The sequence below is a fragment of the Populus trichocarpa genome, chromosome 5 (assembly GCF_000002775.5).
Source record: "Populus trichocarpa isolate Nisqually-1 chromosome 5, P.trichocarpa_v4.1, whole genome shotgun sequence".
NCBI classification, from domain to species: domain Eukaryota; kingdom Viridiplantae; phylum Streptophyta; class Magnoliopsida; order Malpighiales; family Salicaceae; genus Populus; species Populus trichocarpa.
In genome coordinates this window covers 5,175,369-5,196,402 of record NC_037289.2, presented here as the reverse complement: position 1 = coordinate 5,196,402, position 21,034 = coordinate 5,175,369, and the positions used below count along the sequence as shown (strand labels likewise).

The following is a 21,034-nucleotide window of genomic DNA, read 5'->3' as shown; positions in this document are numbered from 1 at the left end:
TTCGTGATAGATTTGGCATTGTGTTTGTTGTTGGCTATATTGCTCAAAGGGGCAGCAATTAGTAGATGCTAAGAAAGTGGAGTGTTTTATTGAGTTCCTTTGTCGGTCAGATTGGATCTAATGAGTAGTCAACTCGTGGTGGTGTTCATTAATGCTCATAGATAGGATATTAATGGGTCTTATAGGCCAGAAAAAAGTCAGTAATCGGACGGGTTTCAGGCGGTGTTTCAACAAAATTTCACACAAGTGTCCAGCTATACATAAAAACGAAGTCCTTTACAGCATATTCTGAAACATGATGCCCGGTCGGATCAATTTTCTTCCCTAAATTAAAGCATTTTCTTTCTCTAATTTCAATCTAGTGTGCCCAATCTCTTGCCTCAGCATCAACACTAGGCATAAGTAATCTCGTTTTTTGTTCTTGGCCTCATTGGCTCTGCAGGTAGCTGCTCTAGCAATTTCTTTCTACCATTTCACTACTTGTTCTCTAGCTTTATATTAAGCTGCCGCATCTGGTCCTCTCTGCTTCTTGAGCTCTGACTTGGCCTCCATCAAGACCCTGCTCACTTCGTCATCCCCCGGGGCTTCATTTTGCAACATCTCATAGTCTTTGACTGAGACTTCCCATTTTTCCAACTATTTCAGTGAAACAAACATTAGTCACTAGCAAACCAAATCCGACTATATCTAAGTTGCTATAGAAGATAAAAGCTGTTAAAATGATGACGAAACACGCTGTATAAACTAAATTATTTCTCTGTTCAATTTAGTCACCTTAGCATTGCAATCAGCTCTTCTTAATCTGGCCTTGGAGTAACCTGGTCGGACGGTAAGAGCAGCATTGCAATCCTCTACCGCTTTCTCATACTGGCCAAGCTTGGACCGGCAGGCAGCTCGATTGCATAACAACACTGAGTTGTAGGGATCATGCTCAAGTCCCTCACTATAAGTATTACAAGCCTCATAAAATCTTGCTGCCTTAAAAAGCTGATTACCCTTTGATCTAGCTGCAGCTACAGCTTTAGCCTTTCTCAACACCATATTTGCTTCCTTGTTGTTTGAATCGAGCCTAGTTGCTCGTTGCACCGCAGCCAAAGCATCATCAAATCTGTTAATCCGTTGGTTAAAAGCTTTATTAGCCCAATAAACACTAAGGACAATTAACCTGTGCGTTCTTTCAATTGTTTTGGACTGAATAAAATCGATAGCTACTTGTTATGTTATAAGATTTATTTTTTAAAAAAATAAAAAAGCTAACATTAAGTATTTCAATTAGATAGATTCAATTATACTTAAATTACAGTTTGGCTAAACATAAGAGAATAATATAAATTATATATTGAAATCTCATTTAACACTTTAAGTTTTTAGATTAAATTGATTTTTTGATTATCAGAGCCTTAATGACCAAACAGTCACGAGTTCGAATCTCATCATCCCTATTTATTTGATAAAGATTAAGCACAAGGTAGTGTAGACCTGTAAAAATTTCAAACTCAAAGAGCTTTCACTTGAGAGAATGTATTAGAGAATAATATAAATCATATCTTGGAACCTCACCTAACAGTTTAAACTTTTGGGTTAAATTAGTTTTTTGACATGGTATCATAGCCTTGATGACTAAGCGGTTACAGGTTTGAATTTTACCATATTTATTTATTTGATAAAAATTAAGCATAAACTAGTATGGATCCGTGTAAGTTTTATCCCTATTTATTTGATAAAAATTAAATATAAACTAATATGAGTTTATATAAATTTTAAATTTAAAGAGTTTTTACTTGAAAAAATATGTTAGATATAATATAATTTATATTTTAGAATTTTAGAGTAAGATGGTTTATTTGAGAGAAATGTAAACCCAGTCAGCAATAGAAATATAAAGAAGATTCTCCGAAAAAGGAACTATAAGAAGATAAAGTATTTCATAGAAGAGCCGTTTTTACCACCTAATTATGGTGAGAAGTACCAGACACAGGATTAGGTGATAGGGTAGAGCTTAGAGACATGTCTTTTGTTTTAAAAAACGATCCTGCTTTTACCATAAAGCTTAGGTGCAAAATCAAAGTATTTAACCCAGACAGTAATCAGGGAATATTTGAGCAAGTTGGTGGCTGGTGGTGGGTAAGTAGTCGAATTTTTTCTTGACTTCGTATATCTTTGGTCCCCCTTTTTACCAGCAAAAATATGCCTTTTGAGTTGTTCCACAACACCAGGTTACAGTCATGTCTTTCTTTTATTTATGAACCTATGCAATCATGCAAATTGTGGCCTCTAACGCAATTCTAATAATGCGTGACCATTTAGTACAGAACACTAACCTGCCAAGAGCCATGTGAACCTGAGCTCGCACCACTAACAAATTTGCATTACCGAGTGGACCGAAAAATTTAGTGCAGGCATCCACATCAAAATTTGGACACTTCATCGATGCTTCCTCTGCTTCTTGGTGCCTATGAAGCTTTATCAAGGCCTCAGCTTGCAATGCAAATATCTAAATTAGACACAAAACTAGTTTAGCATAGCATGGCAATATTTAACATACAGGGGTTAAAATGTGATGAATGATAACTAGGCGGCTTACTTGCGGTGCTGAATCTGCGCCGGCAGATATGGTAGCCGCTGTCTCCTTGATCAAGGTGTTCCAATCTCGATGTTTACGAGCTTCGGTGCACTTGTTGAGATGGGCTTGAAGAGCTTTAGCTTTTGAAATGTCAACATGGTCAGCTTCTGGCCCTGCATGTTTGTAGTGATATATAGCCTTTTCTGCCTCACCTAATCTATTAACACATAAGAATTTCACCAAGGAAAAGAAGAAACACAGTATTAAATTATCATGGAACGAAATTGTACTAGAGTCTGTTGGCAATTAATGGTAATTTTTATACCTGAGATACAAGTTTGCTAAACGATGATGAGCTCTATGGTAATGGGGTTCAATTCGAATGGCTTCTCTGCACTCGAAAACTGCCTCGAGAATTTTACCAAGAGCTGTTAATGCTGCGCTTCTGTTGCTCCGATAAGAAGCCTTGTTAGGATCAATCGAGATTGCTGCATTATACAAAGCCAATGCCTCTGCGAAATTCCCATTCTTGTAATCTTCATTACCCATCATTTTAAGTTGCTCAGGGTCCATTCTAGTAGACAGAGCCCGGCATAAAGAACCTGAAGCAGGCTGCGCACCTACGTTTGGTTTCTCTTCATTCTGTTTCTTCACTACATTTCCCATTACACTATTAGGGTATTTTCCATTAGGTGAAACAACCTCTTCTCTTGCGGTCTTAGGAAGGTAATCAAGAACACTATGAGAAGTTGTATTTCCTCCACCTCCTCCTTGCCTCAAGTTACCTAAATTGCCAAAAAGCATCACATTGCTTGATGAAGCACGGACAAGCGTGCTGCTTCCTTTAGATTTTTGGTGATCAGTGATCATGCTTTCGAGCTCACCGGAAATACCAACTGCCTCCTTAGGAACCCTCCTACCTTGATTAACAAATGCATTTTGATTACTATAACCTTGATTTTGATTAGCATAGCCTTGATTAGAAGATATTTTGGTTGCTTCCTCGGGAAGTTTTTTACCGTAGTTTTGGTTCTGTGCAGGGGGGATCTTGGGATGCATAGGAGCCTTTGTGATAGATTTTTGCTGCCCTTCTGCTACACTAGGCGAATTGTCTAGAAATGCAGCATCATCCGAGCCACTCCTTCGCCTCCTTGGCGTGCTAGGAGTTCTGGTGAAATTGGCTGCATTCACTGTAGGAATTGAACCTGTAGATGTTGATCTTCTTGGCCAAAAACTTCTTCGGCCGAAAACTACAGAGAATAGGCCACAACCTGCAGGTTTCTTTTCGGGCGATATGTCTCCCATATTTTGTTCTGACCTTTGAGCGCTTTTCTCCTCGGGTCTTAAAGACAATGCAGCTTTTTATGGTAGAGAAGAATGCCACATTTTCAAACCAACAAAGACACACAGCATCGGTGGCTATCTAACTAATGAAACATTATTGATGAAGTGACATTGGGCATGGATTAAATCTGCATAAAGATATTTACCACGGACTTTGGCAGGCAGGAAGATTAAATCCTGCATGAAGCTAGGGAAAAAATGGGAGGAAATAGAGAAGAAAATGAACGTGGGGTTTGAAAATAGGCTAGCTGGAGATGGATTGCTAGGTCTCCTTAAGTGACCGCTAGGACATAGAATCTCTTTGTTTTCTCTCTCTTTCTGTTTGAGACAAGACATGAAATGGCATGATGAATGTGGGGGGGGGGGGGGGGGATTGCAAGATTTAACAAAGAGAGAGCACACTAATTTACAGTTGGTTTACTCTTATTAAAATTTAAAAGTGGAAAGTTGTTCTTGATTGTTTAATTTTTTCTGTTCTCTTTTGTTTTGTGTTTCTTATGTGGTGGGAAAAAGGGAACCAAGAGACCCGGTCTTTTGTAAGATGTAGATCTCTAGATTTTTTGCTAAAAAAAGGAGTTTCCCCCCCTATCTTTCCCCTACATTTTGGCATGGGAACTTCTCTTCTCTCATGTAGTTATCACACGTAAATCGACAAACGAAAAAAATAGAAGAAGGAACTCGTATTACCAAATTAATAGTACGATGTTAGAACCTCATGAATGGTGATCTAGCTAGGCTGCCAAGCTCTGAGAATCTCACTAAGCCATTGCCGACATGGTTTTGTCTAGGTGGATTCATCGACCTCTCCAAGAGCATTGCATCCAGGTACCACAGGCCAATAAGCAAGCTTGGGCACATTGCAGAAGTTGCTCTTTCAAAAATCAACACAACTTGACGTTATTGTTATTTGTGCCTAGGCTAGTCCTCCATTGTCTTAGGTGTAAAACCAAAAGTGTCAGTCGTTGAAGGGTTATTGATAATCGGTGATAGGGACTTGAAAAACGTTGCCTTGATTTACTCGAAAATAATTGCAAATTCCTGTAACGAGTGTAAAACTTGCTGTAATTTGCCCCACTCCACATAAATGCACCATGTCTTTGGTGTAAGGCTCAGAAGTGCCTGGTCGGGAGAATGGTGAAGTTGGAGTTTAGTGAAATCTTAATTTTTTTTAAAAAAAAATTATTTTTTTATGTTTTTGAGCATTTTAAAATGCTTATATTAAAAATAAATTTAAAAAAAAAAAAATTATTATTTTAATAAATTTTCAAAAAAAAAACACTATTAAAAACAATCGTTATCACTATCCTAAACACCTCTAGGAACATAATAACCAATTAAATAACACTATTTCTAGACATAATGACTTAATCAAGCTGAATTGAACCATCTATCAGATTTGTGATATGCTTATGATAGTGATTTATATAACCAGTCACAAAAAATATAAATAAATTAGAAACATGGGAAAGAGGAATAGAGGAGGGCACGTTGGCACATTGGCCTTGAGCATCGCACGAATGAAGAAAGCTGGATTTTATAAACAAACCTTCCAGCAGTAAAATAGAAGTTCCTCCCTTGTACAAGTGTTCTTGTAGGACAAAGAAATTGACCACCTATATAGAATATAAAGGAGCAGGCCCAATTTTACGTTTTCCTTTTCTTTTTCTATCTTCAGTTATACCGCTATGACAGACCAAAATTAAAATACCAAGTCAAAAGAAGATCCTGGGTTGGAGGAAGGTGTCTGAAATATCATTATAGCAAGATGTAAGATGGGATCGAGAACCTACTGACCTCTTAAAACCTTCATTCTGAAGTTAAGGTCAAGGGTTCAAGCCCATGCAACAACTAGACAAAATCTTTGTTAAAAAGAAAGAAAAAAGAAATCAAGAATGTTAGTTAGACACCTTCCAAAATTATAAAATTCCCAGAAGACTAGGAGCACATCAGAGATTTCAAAACCATTATGATGAGGTTCTCTTCAATTCTTTTCCTATTGCTTCTGAAAGCTCCTCTGCGTTATATTCGACACCGAAGCATTTTACAACCTCCATGTTTGGATTTATCAAATACCTGCATGTTTTTAAGATACACAATCCACTTTTGAGTTCTAGCCAAAAAAAGAAACTTAAAAATCAGAAGAAAAGAAAGCAGCAGAGGAGCTCGGGGTTTACATGTTATGAGAAGTCTCGACAAGATAATCATCTCCTTCTTCTTCAACTTTCCTGAAATAAACACGGTACTCTTGTGCCATCTGTCTTATAGCACCAACAGGTCCTGTTAATCCTACTATTCTTGATTCAAACTCTGCAGTCGTTCAGAGCTCATTAACATATGTTACCACAGCCAATTATTACAAGGCAATTAAGGAATAAGGAATAATCTGAAGCATGTGCAGTAGCGTGCGCATTCCTAACCTTCAAGGTAAGCACGAAGATGTGGGGGGTTGTCACGCTGAGGATCAAGTGTAACAAACATTGGCAAAACCTTAAGATTCTCTTTAGACTCTACATCCATATAAATACAGATGTCAGATTTATAACCACTCATCCCCCCCCAAATAAAAAGAGAGAGAGAGAGAGAAAAGGTTATGCTGACTAATGCATCATACCTAATGTGTTTAAGGCCTTGGTGATCAATTTCAGTTGCTCAGGTCCAATATCAGGGGAGGATGTATAGCCAAAGTACAGCAAAACCCAATTTCCTAGAAAATCTTTCTCCGTAACTACTTTATTCTCTGTGTTAACTAGGGTGAATGGACCACCAATAATCGGACCCTTGACATTGACGCAATCACTGCCTTGACCTGATCAGTATACAAGAAAAGAAATACAATTAGAGAAGAGGGAGAACAAGGTTAAAAGGAAGCCCTCGACAAGCTGCTCTGCATCTGACATCACGACCACTTGGCTTACGTTCTTCATTTCTTTTCAGGAAGAAGCTAATCAAGCTCCATCTTAATCTTCCAGAAGCATGAGCTAAGTGTTCAGTAAAAATGATCATCACCCAAAGCCCATTAAAAGTTGTATTTAAGGCAACGGGGAATTTCCTTCTGCCTCACAGCAGTTACATGACCACCATACAGTAGTCAAATCTCCAGTCACAGAGACCACAAAGTGCATGTTCGGTATTCCATCCTAGGCACGTTCCATTCCAAGATGAAGCCAACCAGACAATAGGAGTAAGGCTATCCCACAGTGCAACATTTTGAGTCACACAAATCAGAAAGCCTAAAACACAGGTTTTAGGAGCTCATTCCTGAACAGGGATAAAACCAACCAATCCTATGGCATTAACAATATCTTTTCTCAAGTCACAAGACCAAAATATACAGTAGGTTTTGGCCAAAGTCAAATGCCCACCACAAGCCCAAAATATACAAGTATGCTTTTGTCCAATTAAAAGACTAGCTTGATGCTTTTGTATCATTCAAGGCTGCAAAACTGACATGCCCCGAGACAATCATGTATTTGCCATTGCAACTATCAGTAACATACAGCAACACAGTTTTTGTGCTTTGGAAAGAAAAAAAAAAGATACCCACCCATCTGATATTGATTGTTCGTGCACAAAGCAACTAGAACTTTAATTCATCTATTCAATTTTAGGAAAATATAATTTTATAATCAATTTGTTCCAGTCCCCCTTGGAGGCAAAGCGACAGCTCTGCCACTGGCAAGTTAGCTACTTCAAAGCACCTTTCAGGACAAAGTTGGGTGGTTTCATTATGAACCTCGAAGAACATGGAGTTATGGGGAGCATTAATAAGAATCTCGGTTTTGGAGGATATAAGGTTAAGAAAGGTCATTCTGGAAGACATTTGCTAGTGCTGCTGGATGCACTTATCAGAACATTAATCCAACAAATGTGCTGTTCTGTGCACTAAAAGACATGATTGGATCAAAACTGGACAGTGATGATGACTCACAAATATAGAGAAGGGGATTGCTGCATAGACTGCCTTGCTAGAGACCCCTTTTCTCTGGGCCACCACTAGGTGCATTTCTTTACTTATGGATGATCTTAGTGGGTCTTGCATCTCATTTGTGTGTTGTGATCAGTTTTGGGTTCATCATTATTAACCCAAAAAACCATGATAAGTAACTACTTGTTTAGTTTATCAGTAGCTCAAAATGAATACCATACTTCTTTCTTTTGATTATTTCTTTAATAAATGTCAGGTGAAATGCAATTTGGTGGAGTGCTATACTTGTTTCATGTTCAAGTTTCTTAAGAGCTCAGTGAAAACAATAGAATCAAGAACAATATGGATTCAAAATTGATTAGTTGATTTAATACTGCCAAAGTACAATGTTCAAACCTCAAAAAAGGGAAAACAAAAAAGATCCAACATTTTACCATGTTAGTGGTAGGGTAGTCACTCTATCTTTCTTAAGATTCAATAGGCATCTTGATAACAAAAAGGCATGAGTTTATAGGCTGGCAGATGGTTCAAGTCCAGATAATTATACTCAAGTTAAATAACGAAGAAAGTTCAGCAAATATCATATAACTGCACATGTTACCAAAAAGACCACCTCAAACCACTGAAATGAGCTACTGCTGAACAAGGAAATGTTAACTAAACTACAAAGTAATTACTATCCAGGTTTAACTCGTAATAATCATCAATGGTCTCGGAATTTTCCACTTTGTCAAGCAGGACAAAGAACCAGAAATTCAATCTCTCAATCTAAGAAACCAAAACGAAATCACCACAAATGATGGAAGTGCCAATATTCACTCTCGAATAAAATTTCAGACCCATTGTAAACAGTCATTTGATAATAATAAAGCATAAAAAGTACCTTTTGGAACCGCTCTCCTCTCGTCATTATAATGCACAAAAGCTGCCAATCCAACAAATCCTAGTACAGCAGCTGGCTGCAAAATTACACATTTTAACAACATTTTTAGTTTCAAATGCAGAATCCTCCTTTTAAATCAAAACCAACACCAAACAATCAAAATCTACCATATTTTAAAATGGCACATTCAATCGAGAACCAATACATATCAATTGGTGATAATGAAGAGGCTAAGCAGCATACAATGACAAGGAAACGAGGAGCCTTCAGTTCTACTTTTACTTGCGGTACAGGACGCTTCCAGTGATTTTGGTTTGTTGATTTGGAAAAACAGCTAGATTGAACCCTCTTTGATGGACCAAGCCTACACCAATCACACATGATTCAACATATACTCAAAATGCCCCAAAAAACAGAGAAAATAAAAAACATTACAAACTTCACCAATAATTGTGTTTAAATTCAGCCTATAAATGTAAAGAACAGACATTCACTAAATAATGCTCAATTAAATTGCAGCAAAAGATAACCCAACAATTTTTAATATATGTATGAAAAAACAGCAAAATGAACTCCACGGACTTCGATTCAAGCAATATATAAACTAAAATGCATTCTGTGAAAAATAAACCCTAAACCCTTACCAAGAAATCACACACGTACTTAAATATGAAAAGAAACATAAAAACTAGAGTAACTGCTACACACACACAAACCCTTCTCGATCAACTAGAGAAAAAAAGAAAATAATAAAAAGGGGTTTAAAGGGTTTAAGAGAGAGGACCTTCGGAGTAGATTGAGACACTGTCCTGGGCGTTGTTTGGTGGAAAAGAAAAGATAGCGGGAAATGGGCATGATTTTTTTCTTCTTATTATTCTATTGGGGGAATGGGTTTTTGAAGAATCGATTCTTTTCTTGTTGAGCTTAAAAAAGCCATTTGGATTCCTAGCCAAGCAAACCTGGAGCATATTTCTCTCTTCTTAATTTTCAAATTTTATTTTGCCTTGTTGCCCAAGCTCAAGTCACCTTTCAATTTTAGGAGGCTTATATCCATGTTTTGGCTGGCTGGCTGTTGAGGAGGAGCTTTAGCCCCTGTAACAACGTAACAGTGTCATTTACTGTAGACCTAGGCTAAAAAAGAAGGCTTCAGATTTCTCTTGGTCTTTGCAAGAAATTGGACCTTCACGGTTTCATAGTTGCTTAAAGTTAACAATATGGAGTTGGGGATTAAGATTATTGGGCCTGTAATGAATATGGATCCACGATTAGGCATGGGCTTTACCTTCATAATGAGGGAAAAGATGATGCTGCAAGCCTGCACCAAGGTCTTCGTTGTCTCCTGTCTGCGTTGGTGTGAAATTGTGTTTAGAGAGGGTTGAGATTGTTTTTTAAAATATTTTTTATTTAAAAATATATTAAAATAATATTTTTTTTATTTTTAATATTAATATATCATAATAATTTAAAAACATTAAAAGTTATTAAATTAAAATTTTAAAAACATGGATTGTACTTTATTTCCAAACAGTATTCGGGTGATCAGACCTATGATGCAGTGTTGGAGCAGCTCACAAAGCCGATTCAACTGTCAAATGATACGACTCCTACAAAATTTGCATTTGTTTGTGAAATTAATGCAATCAAAGGGAGGGTTTTTTTTAGCATGCAGAAAAAAATACAATTCAAAAATTATTTTAAAAAGTAGCACAATTTAATTATTAATAATGATTTTTTTATAGTATTAATAATGTTATTATCAGAACTTTGATGTATTTTTTTTTTGTAATTTAAGCGATGTCATCTAAGAATTAAAAAGTGTATGTGAGACATATGACCGTTTGCGACTCAATAAAATATATTATTTTTTTATTTAGATTGTGATATTTTACTCTCTTTTTTTATTATTTTAATGTATTAAAAAATCCACTCCAAGTTCCAACAAATAACACCATTGGAACCAATAGATGAACATCAATGGAAACAAGAAAACATATCCAATATATATATAAAGGGGACAAATTTTAAACTATTTATTATGGAGTGGGGAGGGGGGGAGTATTGCCAAGGAAAAAAAAAGTTGAATTATTAGAATTGGTTAGAAAAGGAATTTGGGTTGGCGGATAGAGTTGGGCTTGGAATTATACTGATTTTCAGGCCTATTTGATTTGGACTTGTACTTAACATGATGGGAAATGAAAAGGAATGGTCACTTTTTTTGGTTGGTGTCAATTGTATTCCTAGTCAAGATTGGCTACACTGACACTGTTCGGTTGAATTGTGTGTATGTGTGTCCAAAACAGGGCAGGCATCCAGCAATTTGGAGCTATTTATATTGTGTCAAACCCAGGGATTTATGTGGATGAACTTTGATGTGTGGTTCGTTTACTAATTTCTGTCACAAAGCAAATGCATGACAAGTAAAATTTAAAAAAAAATATATGGTTTGTGTATGAGATGACGGCTCAGAAATTTGTGAGATTCCGAGGGCAAATATCTATATATGAACTTTGGAACATTAAATTTTAATTTAGAAATAAACAAAAAATATTTCTTTAATCTTTTAATAGGTTTAACTATTATTATTATAATGTTTTATTGCGAACCCTATAAAAATAGATTTAAGTTTATAACTTTTCTCTGTAGTTGAAATTTAATTTATAACTATGAATATGGTAATAATGATAAATAATTATTGATTAAGAATATAATATGTTATGCTCTTTTGTATTATACGTAATATCTCACCATCAATTAAGTATTGCTGCACTAATTCCGAGAAAGCACTCCCCCAATGAATTTTCAAAATACCGACCACTTAGCCTCATTCATGGACTCTATAAAATTGTGGCAAAGTTGCTATCCTCTCGGCTTTTAAGTGGTTTTGCCGGGAATAATCAGTGACAGTAAGACAAATTCTTAATGGCTTTCTGATAGGAAATGAAGTGGTTCGTGGACTTAGAAGAAGGGGAGGCCATGGATTCTTATTCAAAATTGATTTCCATACAGCTTTTGACTTATATAGTCTTATGAGACTATATATTTTGACTATTCGTAGTGTCTCTTTTCCCTGTAAATATCTTGGTTTACCATTACGGGCTAATCCAAGTAAAAAATTCAACTTGGAAGCCGGTTCTTACTAAGATCAGAGCAAGTTTGGCAAAGTAGAAAGGTAAACTTTTGAGTCTGGCTGGTCGTTTATGTCTCATAAAATCAGTCTTAATCTTCTTACAATTTTATTATATGTCTATCTTCCTACTTCCAAATAAGGTATCCTTCGGGTTCTTACCTCAATACATAGGCACTATTTTTCAAGTGGACTTGGAGGCTTGGTGAGGATGATTCGGGGAGATGAAAACAATTTATCTTACACGGGTAAAGGCCTACAATTCACAATGGTCTTCATGTTTTTTATTGTTCACTGCCTCCAATCTCGAATGGCATATTTTCAGCTGTCAAAAATAACGATCCAATTTCAGAGACCTTTAAGAAGAGATGTTGTATTAAGGTTGGGAATGGAAAGAGAACTAGATTCTGGACTGATTGCTGGGTACAAGGACAATCTTTGCAAGATTTATTTCCTAGATTATATATTATATAGTCTTTCTATTCAACAAGATGTTGTTATTGTAGATGTATGTGTTCTAAATAGTACTACTGTGAATTTGAGTTTTAACTTTGAGGAGGATTTTGCGTCCAGTAGAATTTGATGCTACGCAATCTTTGAGGTTGATTATGGAGCATAATTTGACCCTTTCGGATTCAGTTGATACACGACAATAGGCTTATGAAAAGGATGGTAACTATAGTACTGTTAAGTTAGCCCGTCACAACATTGATCAGATTCAATATCCTGGAGTTTCTTGATTTTCTACTTTATTATGGAAAGGACTGACACCCCCAAAAGTTGATATGTTTATTTGACTTCTCCTTAATAACAGCTTATGCATTAGAGGCTTTCTTGTTAGGAGACATGATATGATCAGTGATGCACAAGCACTTTGCCCTCTGTGTGCAGTTACTTTTGAATCTATTTAGCACTTTTTCTTACTCTGTCACTACTTGTGGAGATTGTGAAGTAGATTCATTGACTGGTTAGGAATGACTTGGTGCATTCTACAACAGATGAACATGTATTATTGGAATGGAAACATCTTGCAACCAGTAAATTTGAAAAGAATGCATTTCTTCTTTTATGTTATGATATCTTCTGGGTTGCTAGCTAGAAACATGTTGATCTTCACTATGGAGGAACCAGATTGGAATGATGTTTGTGAGTTTATTCCTCATCGTTTGGTATCATGGTTGAGAAACTTCAATAGTAGATTCTTCTATACAGGTTCAGATTTAATGCCTTAAACTATTTTTCTTTTGGTTTTCTTGTTGTTAATTTCTCTTTAGATTTATTTTGGTTTATATTCTCTGAAACTCTTCATTTTTTTCACATTGTCATTTACTTAATGGAACAGGAACTTTAATAATACATCGATTTTTATCAAAATAAATAAATTTATACACGATATAAACTAGACAATTATTGATGTAATTCTTTTAAAATACTTTAATTTCTTCTAATTAAAATTTAAATTGACTTTAAAAATTATTTTTTCTTGTAATTAAACCATTAATAAATTCAATTAAACATTGAAGAATTCCAATTGAGTCATTAAACATTTTATTTCAAATTTTTCTCCTTAAAATAAATTTTCTTTATCAATAGAACTTTCATCAATGGAAAATACACTATCAATTCTTTCAATCTTATATATTTTAATTTTCATCAATCAGTCTTCGGTAATTTCCTAAGTTTTCTGGTATATTCTTCTCACTAATATATCTTTTTATTTTTTTTTTCAATTTTTTTTTAATTTTTGTATTGTTTTTTTTTCTGATTTTTTTGTTTATGTGAAGACCCAAAAATAGGTAATAATAACTTATATTTAGTATTAAAATTTTAAATATAATTTTAAAAAATAAAATTATTTAAAAGAGAAAAAGAAAAGAATTCATGATCAAGACAGGTACACACGTGATGAATGGAAGATATACTTCATTTCATCCTATTCATTTGGATGATGGTTATAAAAATCATAGTTTTGAAATCCGGTCCGACCTGACGGGTCGACCGAGAATCGGCCGACCCGAGATTAAAACCGAGCCGAGTTGAAGAAAAAATAGATGAAGGAAAAACCGGTATTACCAGGTTGACCCGACAAGACCCAGTCAAAAACTCGGTTGCAATCCGTTGACTTTTGTCTTTTTTTTACTAAAACGATGTCGTTTTGATTAAAAAAAAAAATTGACCCGAACGCTCCTATAACCTGGTTAAAACCCGGAACCTGGACCTTGAATCGAGCCAGATCTGAAAACTAATGAATGCAAGTATATGAAAAACCTGCATCTACCTACGTTTTCGATTTAGGAGAAAATAGAAGCAATATACTCATCTTGCCATTGAAAATCCAACTCTCTATTATTTTTTTCACTTTATATCACTTATTTATTAAAAACCTTTGAACAAAAAAAATGTATAAATTAAATCATAAAAATGTTTCGAATTTAAAAGAAAAGATATAAAAGTTTTTAGACTTGCTACATTTTTCTTCATAGCACCAACTTTCTTTATTCTTGAAAAAAAAACAAAATAGAGGTTCATAATAGACAGCTTTTGTAATCCTGGAAGGTTTCAACCATAGTTAATTATAACCTGGGATCAACCCTATCTAATGATAAAATTTCGAGTTAATTCGGGTAAAAATAATTTTTAATTTTTTTTATTAAAAACAAATATAAAATAACATTATTTTAATTTAAAAAATTCATTAATCCACCATCCTAGGCTAGGTCACGAGTCTTATAACTTTTGTTTCAGCTAAAAATCATCAAATTATTTTAGGCTAGCATTTTAGTTTATATCAAAAAGTTTTTTCTTTCATATTTGTTTTATCACTATTACTATTTATTTCTAAAGAGAACTGCAAAATATAATGATTCAGAAGTGATACTATTTTGTTATTTTTACCTGACTTGTCATCTTAAGTTTAGCTCCCTCTAAAATATAATTCTGATTTGACTTCCGCCGATGCTTCTTTTTTCTTTTTCTTTTCTCTCCCTGTAATTTATTTCAGGATATGGGGATAGGTTGTAAGTTGTAGCTGCCAATAACTGTAAGAAGAATTCCCCTTGAAAGCGGCAGATATATATATATATATGTATAGCTGGGAATTAAATTAATTAATAATGCATTGCATACTGCGTCGCTAACGTTACGCGTATTTTTGAAATCCGTGACATTTCGGTTCTTCAGGATTAGGGTTTGGTTTTTGTAGGGCAAAAAACAGACCAATAACAAGAGATAAATCATAAACACGTAGAATGACAAAGACGCTTCTTCTAAAAAAAAACAAGTTGAGTAATAACAATAATAATAATAATAATAATAATACTTTTCTTTTCGTCCTTAATTCCAAGTATTTAATAATAATAATAAATATTTGGAAGGACGCGAAAAGAAAAGCAGATTGTAACATCATTTAATTTATACAGCTTCTTTTTAGTTTTGATGGTTGCAGCAACCTTAGGGTGTTGTTGAACCGATCCATCCATCCATCCATAGATTGGATGGTTTCTTCTTCTTTCTGCCAAACATATAAAATTAATTTGAATTATTTCTTACAAACACACTGTAGTAAGAATCTTAATCATTAAAAAGTAAGGAAATTAAGTTACATTAAGGGTGTAAGAAGAAGGAAAGATAGACAAAAATAATGATTCTTGCAATATCTACACGTTTCTGAAGAGAAAAAACTGTGAAAGATTTCCCAGGTTCCTCAATTATAATTAACCCACGGATAATGGGATTTTTTTTCATGGTTCCCCAGGATTTCGTCAAAGGCTGGCTGTGGCCCAGATTATAATTAATCAACTAGCCTATGTTGTGCCAAAAAACAAATACATATATATATATATAAACATCGACATGGATGATTCTTCCTTTCTCTATTATTAAACCTAACCTCCCTGAAAAACATGAGACAAAATCTAGATAATGTTAGATTTCCAATTTGCAGTACACTTAATTTTTTATTGCTAGAAGTTATTTTTATATTTATAATTTTTTATAATTCTTTGGAAAGTAATGGTGGTGGATTGGTGATGGTTGCTATCCATGCCATTCGGCTACCATTTTTTCCTTAATTTGGTTGCTTGCCCATCCTATTATTCTGCACACATAAACTAATTATAATTTTTTTTCTTTTTTAATAATCAAAATTTATTAATTGTAATTTCATCATTTCAAGTAATATTAATATGATATTAAACTTTAGTTTGTATTTTCTCATATATACAGAGTATAAATGAATATTTTGGTGGTGAATTGAACAAAAATTTTGTTAGTTAAATATAGAAATCAAAAGAAGAATGATTAAATTTAACAAACAAAAAAAACACACCCCACCTTGTTATCGGCACTTAAAACTTAAATTTCCCTATAGTTTTTACTTTATTTATTGGTTCCTGGTATTTTAGTATTTTACATTTTGGTTTAAAATTTAGTTTTTTTTAGTCCTTAAAAATTGTGAGAGAAAAAAGAAAGTCGCTGAAAAATATTAAAAAAAGAGAGTGATCAGAGTTTGATATTTAGGCTACTAAAAATAGCAATATTGATGTTAATGGCTTTGTCTTTTCGAAAAAAGTTCAATGAATGTGGTTTTGCCCTTTAAAAATAGCAAAAAAAAAAAATAGATCTAGTTCTTTAAAGTATTTTTATTTATTAAATTGTTATTCTTTTTAGAGAGATTAAATATTTGTTTGGGTTAAAAAAAAGGGTTTGTAAGGATTTCTAAAGTATTTTTAAATGAAAATAGATTAACAATGAGTTTTTAAAATCATAAAACTCATAACCAATTTTTTTTTATCACCATAGATGATTAGAAAATGTTGTAAGGTACAACGGTCATGTGTTATAATGAACGACATGTCATCTATTATACAAAATAAAATTAAAGTGGAAGGTATGTTGTTGCTTCTTAATTTTATTTTATTTTATTTTTGCATGCATCCATGCAAGCTTAGGCTTTTGGGTTGCTATTCAAACACGCTTCCCTAACCTATCTAACTCAAAAGGCCTAGTTTAATTTTTAAAATTTTAATTAATACTTTCCTTTATTTATTTTTAACTTATCTTTAATTATTTTATTTAAATTTTAATTATTATTCTCTCTTATTTTTTAAAATTATTTATTTATCTAAAATAGTATCTATTTTTATTTATTTTGTAATATTTTAAACAGATTATTATAATTTATATTTAATTTTTTTCCTTTTATATTTTATATAAATCAATTGTATTTACATGATGTGTTTATAAAAATAAAAGCCATTGGTTCTTGGCAAGAAAAAATAACCTCCAAGATAAAATAAATAAAATAGTATAAATTAAAAAGAAAATTGAGGTCAAAATTTTGCATATACTTAATTATATCTTTTACTTTTAGAAAAACATTATCTTTTTTATTTAATTATCATTAATAAAACTTTCATGGTTTACATGTTTATATTTTTTATAATTTATTTTATTATATATAAATAATATATTCACATTTTTTTAATTAAAAGGTTATAATACTTGAAAACACATCCATAAAATACATATTTTTTTATTATATTATAAATTAGCTTGGAAGACTACCATGCCGTAACGTTAATTACAAGATTAGTACTGTAGTACTATACTTTAACCGCTCTCCTTTGACCCCATATCCTTTTCTTCTTCTCACACTGTGAATCAAAACTGCAAGTCTCACATACTTTGACCACTTGCCTCTCCAATCACCACCTCCTCCCTCCCTCCATCTCTCTCTCATGGCTACCCCACCCTGATCTTTTGAGAGAAACCGCGAGCAGAAGCAGCTCTGTTTGGGAGATGAAAATGCTAGAGAAGCACCTCTCTCTGTCTCTTTTACTTCTCAAAGAAAACCCTAATTCACTTCAGTACCCCTCGTATTAGGCTTAAACACAGAAGGGAACGGAAAACACCCAAAGAGAGTGAACTTAATTCCATTTATCTTTTTATCTCTCTATCTCTTTCTTCTCTGATGGAACTATCAATTTCATGATCCGTGGGCTGTTTATTCCATTCTTTACAACAATAAAATACCCTTTTTTCGAAAGACAGAGTAAAAGCAAGCCGAACGCTGTCTTCTTTGCAGATCAGAGCTTTAAAGACAACTTGGGTACTTTTCTGATATAGCTCTCCTTGATTTTATCTCCCAGAAGATCTTTCTCTTTCTTTCTTTCTTCTTTATATTACATCATGCTTTGTTTTGGAGGTTCTTTCTCCCCCTTCTTAAAATGAGCTTGTGTGTGTGAGTTACAAGTAACATCAGCAAAAATCTCACTGCATACATATCTCTGTTTTCTTTTACGTCTTTCCCTTTTTGTTTCTCTCTCTTTTTCTTGAAGAAAAATGGATTCTAGCAATAGTGGAAGTATGCAATCCTCAAGTGGTGGAGATGAAGAGTATGATTCATCACGCGCTGAGTCAATCTCAGCTTTCTTGAACAGCAACAATAACAAAAACAACCCTTTCAGCCATGTTGGTCCCATGCCTCATAACCAACCGCCAGAACCAGACCATCACCACCACCAATCCCACCACTCTTCTTCATCTTCAACTATGTTTTTTGACCCTTTTTCAAACTATTTTGATCCTTTAGCACCATCATCATCATCATCAAGATCACCACTACAATCACTTACGAACCCAAATTCACTCAACAACCTTGATATGGTCTGGTCAAAGAACTTAAGATCTGACCCCAATTGCACTGATCTTGGTGGGTTCATTTCCTCTTCCTTACCAACCCAACAGTTCACCAACCAAACTCAAAATAGAACCACTTTTCAGTCTCTACCATCACATGGACAAGAAAGTGCTACAAGAGTTCCAGGTTCAGGTTCAGTTTCAGGGACAAATGATCAAGTCAGCAACACTGCAGGGATTAGAAACCCGAAGAAAAGATCAAGAGCTTCTAGGCGTGCACCAACAACTGTCTTGAGCACGGACACCACCAATTTCAGAGCCATGGTTCAGGAGTTTACAGGGATCCCTGCACCACCCTTCACATCCTCACCTTTCCCAAGGAGCAGACTTGATCTATTTGGGACTGCAGCCTCCACTTTGAGATCAGCTGTCTCTCAACATTTGGACCCTTCACCACCCCCCTACCTCTTAGGACCTTTTGCTAAAAAATTCCAACCACCTCCACCACCACCATTTGTCTCTTCAGGTTCTGCTGCATCATCATTTTCTGCTTCTATGGTTGATGCTATAGCTTCCACTACTGCAACCAACATCAATGGCACTTGTACTAACACTACCATTTCAAATAATATCCCTTTAACATCCATTAACTACCAACTACCTTCTGATTTAGGCCTTTTGAAACAGCCACATAACTTGCTCAACCTCAACGTCCAAAACCCAATTCTCAATTTCCACCCACTTCTTCAAGCCCCGCCCAAATACCCGCTTCCAGATTCGCCCAATATTCTTGGCACCACAAAACCACAACAAGGTTCTTTAGAAATTCCTTTAAATGTCTCACATCTGAAAATGGTTGTTTTAGAAGAGTTCGGGTTGAACCATGGCCATGTTAACACAAACCTTTCAGGCCTTCAAAACATAGTTTCATCATCATCACCCTCAGCAGATGTAACATTAGTGAGAAGAAGTGATCACAGCAACAGTCTTACAAACTGGGGAGATGGGGCTGGTTCAAATGAGGTTGATCATCATCATCATCAACAACAACAACAACAAGGTCTTTTAAGGTCAATTAATGGTGATTACAATAACTCAACCCAGCGTGTTACAAATGGGAAAGTTAACTTCTTGGCTTCATCATCAGATTTTTGTGGTGACCATAAGCTGGGGCAAGAGAATGTGGCTACAAGAAGTGAAGGTACGATGGAATCATGGATTTGTTCTTCTGATTAGGAATATAAATATCTTAATATATGATAATCACCATTAAGAACTATATGATAATGAGATCATAATCAGAGAGAGAGCGAGAGAGAGAGAGAATGAAGATGAAGAAAATAAAGCAAGAATGGCGGTGAGTATCAATGTTGATGCATGAAAGAGGAATATTTTTTGTCTCTCCACCTTAACCATGACTTTTGGTTAACCTAATTAGGACACTTTTTTTTTTTTTTTTTGTATTTTATCTTATTTCCGTTTTAATCTCTCCTAGTTGTGTAAATACTAGCTCTCTCCCTTTTTTTTCCTTTTTTTTTTTACATTTTTCCATGTATTAATTTCTGATCCTTGTACATCCCTATACAAACGATCATGGCCCTTTTAGTTTTCCTTTCTTGATAGTAAAATGCTTTTAGTTTAATTGTTTCTTCTATTAACTTCACAATTTTTCTCTAGGAATTGAAATGCGTTTATATGAATTTTTTTTTTTATTTGAAGCCGAATTTGAAACCTATTTTCTCTCCTGCATTACATAGTATGCTCTAATTTCTTAGCTAAATTTGATGACTATTTTTTGTATGGTCTTCACATGGCTTGTTGGTTTTTCTAGTTGACCATTACAAGGAGAGCATAGCATGAACAATGTGAAGGATGAAACACGGAACCCATCGAACTGTGATATTTCCTCGTATTTTCATCACTTGTGTGGTTTTTGGTTATCAAGAAAGGGGAAAAAAAAAAACAAAAACCCATGTTGTTTAATTAGTGCCACCTTAACCCAAAAACAAGAAGAAAAAAAACAAGACTTAACACATGAGTTTGGTATTTTGTCTGGTTTTGTTCCATCCACGATCGTAGGTATGGGATTTATCATTCTAATATCCCCTTGTTAAATAATGTTTTGTTAAAAAAAATTTATCTCCCTGATAAGTTTGTGTGATGCCTAGGGAGTGATTGGTGGCGGGATTTGGGGAGTCCTTAGCCGCCGCGATCTTTTGTTAGATAAATCAAATCTCTTCTTGTGGTGCTGTGTTTTTCTTTCTTTAACTCCTCTCCTTGTTCCTTTCGTTTCTACTACACGAATATCAGTTCTTACATGTACACTGTAGTAGCATGATTTTTTATGAAACTTTACTCAAGAATTTTCATTAAAAAATTCTATTTAATATTCTTTGAATATATATAATAGGAGTTATATATTTGTGAGATGAAGTATTTTAGTTGAGTAATGCTAAATTTATAATTTATTATAATGGAAAAGTTTAACTATTGAATATGCAGATCTTAAATCTACGTACTTACGGAATCTTTATAGGACATAAAAAAAAATTCGGG

The 21,034-nt window shown here is 34.3% G+C and overlaps 3 protein-coding genes across 4 annotated transcripts; 1 reads left to right on the top strand and 2 right to left on the bottom strand.

Annotated features, from left to right (window-relative positions):
- Positions 1-225: 225 nt before the first annotated feature.
- LOC7477091 (inactive TPR repeat-containing thioredoxin TTL3) lies at positions 226-4,266 on the bottom strand. Its single transcript, XM_024600639.2, has 5 exons — positions 2,889-4,266; positions 2,585-2,780; positions 2,322-2,494; positions 775-1,108; positions 226-636 (listed from the first exon to the last, which is right to left on the bottom strand). The coding sequence occupies exons 1-5, from the start codon at positions 3,866-3,868 to the stop codon at positions 499-501; spliced, it is 1,821 nt and encodes a 606-aa protein (XP_024456407.2). The 5' UTR covers positions 3,869-4,266; the 3' UTR covers positions 226-498.
- Positions 4,267-5,425: 1,159 nt separating this feature from the next.
- Positions 5,426-9,784, bottom strand: LOC18099061 (protein SCO1 homolog 2, mitochondrial). The gene is made up of 7 exons (XM_024600869.2): positions 9,500-9,784; positions 8,959-9,079; positions 8,716-8,791; positions 6,519-6,713; positions 6,325-6,414; positions 6,082-6,214; positions 5,426-5,980 (listed from the first exon to the last, which is right to left on the bottom strand). The coding sequence occupies exons 1-7, from the start codon at positions 9,568-9,570 to the stop codon at positions 5,872-5,874; spliced, it is 795 nt and encodes a 264-aa protein (XP_024456637.1). The 5' UTR covers positions 9,571-9,784; the 3' UTR covers positions 5,426-5,871.
- Positions 9,785-17,500: 7,716 nt separating this feature from the next.
- Positions 17,501-20,727, top strand: LOC7471513 (putative GPI-anchored protein pfl2). 2 transcript variants are annotated; one of them, XM_024600764.2, is made up of 2 exons: positions 17,501-19,679; positions 20,310-20,727. In XM_024600764.2, exons 1-2 carry the CDS (start codon positions 18,182-18,184, stop codon positions 20,336-20,338), a joined length of 1,527 nt encoding a protein of 508 aa, XP_024456532.1. In that variant the 5' UTR covers positions 17,501-18,181; the 3' UTR covers positions 20,339-20,727. The 2 variants fall into 2 exon arrangements, with proteins under 2 accessions (XP_024456532.1, XP_002307093.1); XM_002307057.4 differs by lacking the exon at positions 20,310-20,727 and having other exon boundaries at positions 17,501-17,948; positions 18,178-20,120.
- Positions 20,728-21,034: the final 307 nt, after the last annotated feature.

Coding starts and splice junctions, on each gene's coding strand:
- LOC7477091 (XM_024600639.2), bottom strand. CDS start 3,868: ATGGGAGACATATCGCCCGAAAAGAAACCTGCAGGTTGTGGCCTATTC. Junction 2,781..2,888: donor TTAGCAAACTTGTATCTCAG/GTATAAAAATTA, acceptor ATGTGTTAATAG/ATTAGGTGAGGCAGAAAAGG. Junction 1,109..2,321: donor GTTCACATGGCTCTTGGCAG/GTTAGTGTTCTG, acceptor ACGGATTAACAG/ATTTGATGATGCTTTGGCTG.
- LOC18099061 (XM_024600869.2), bottom strand. CDS start 9,570: ATGCCCATTTCCCGCTATCTTTTCTTTTCCACCAAACAACGCCCAGGA. Junction 6,415..6,518: donor CAAGGCCTTAAACACATTAG/GTATGATGCATT, acceptor ATATGGATGTAG/AGTCTAAAGAGAATCTTAAG. Junction 6,215..6,324: donor TCTTCGTGCTTACCTTGAAG/GTTAGGAATGCG, acceptor GAACGACTGCAG/AGTTTGAATCAAGAATAGTA.
- LOC7471513 (XM_002307057.4), top strand. CDS start 18,182: ATGGATTCTAGCAATAGTGGAAGTATGCAATCCTCAAGTGGTGGAGAT.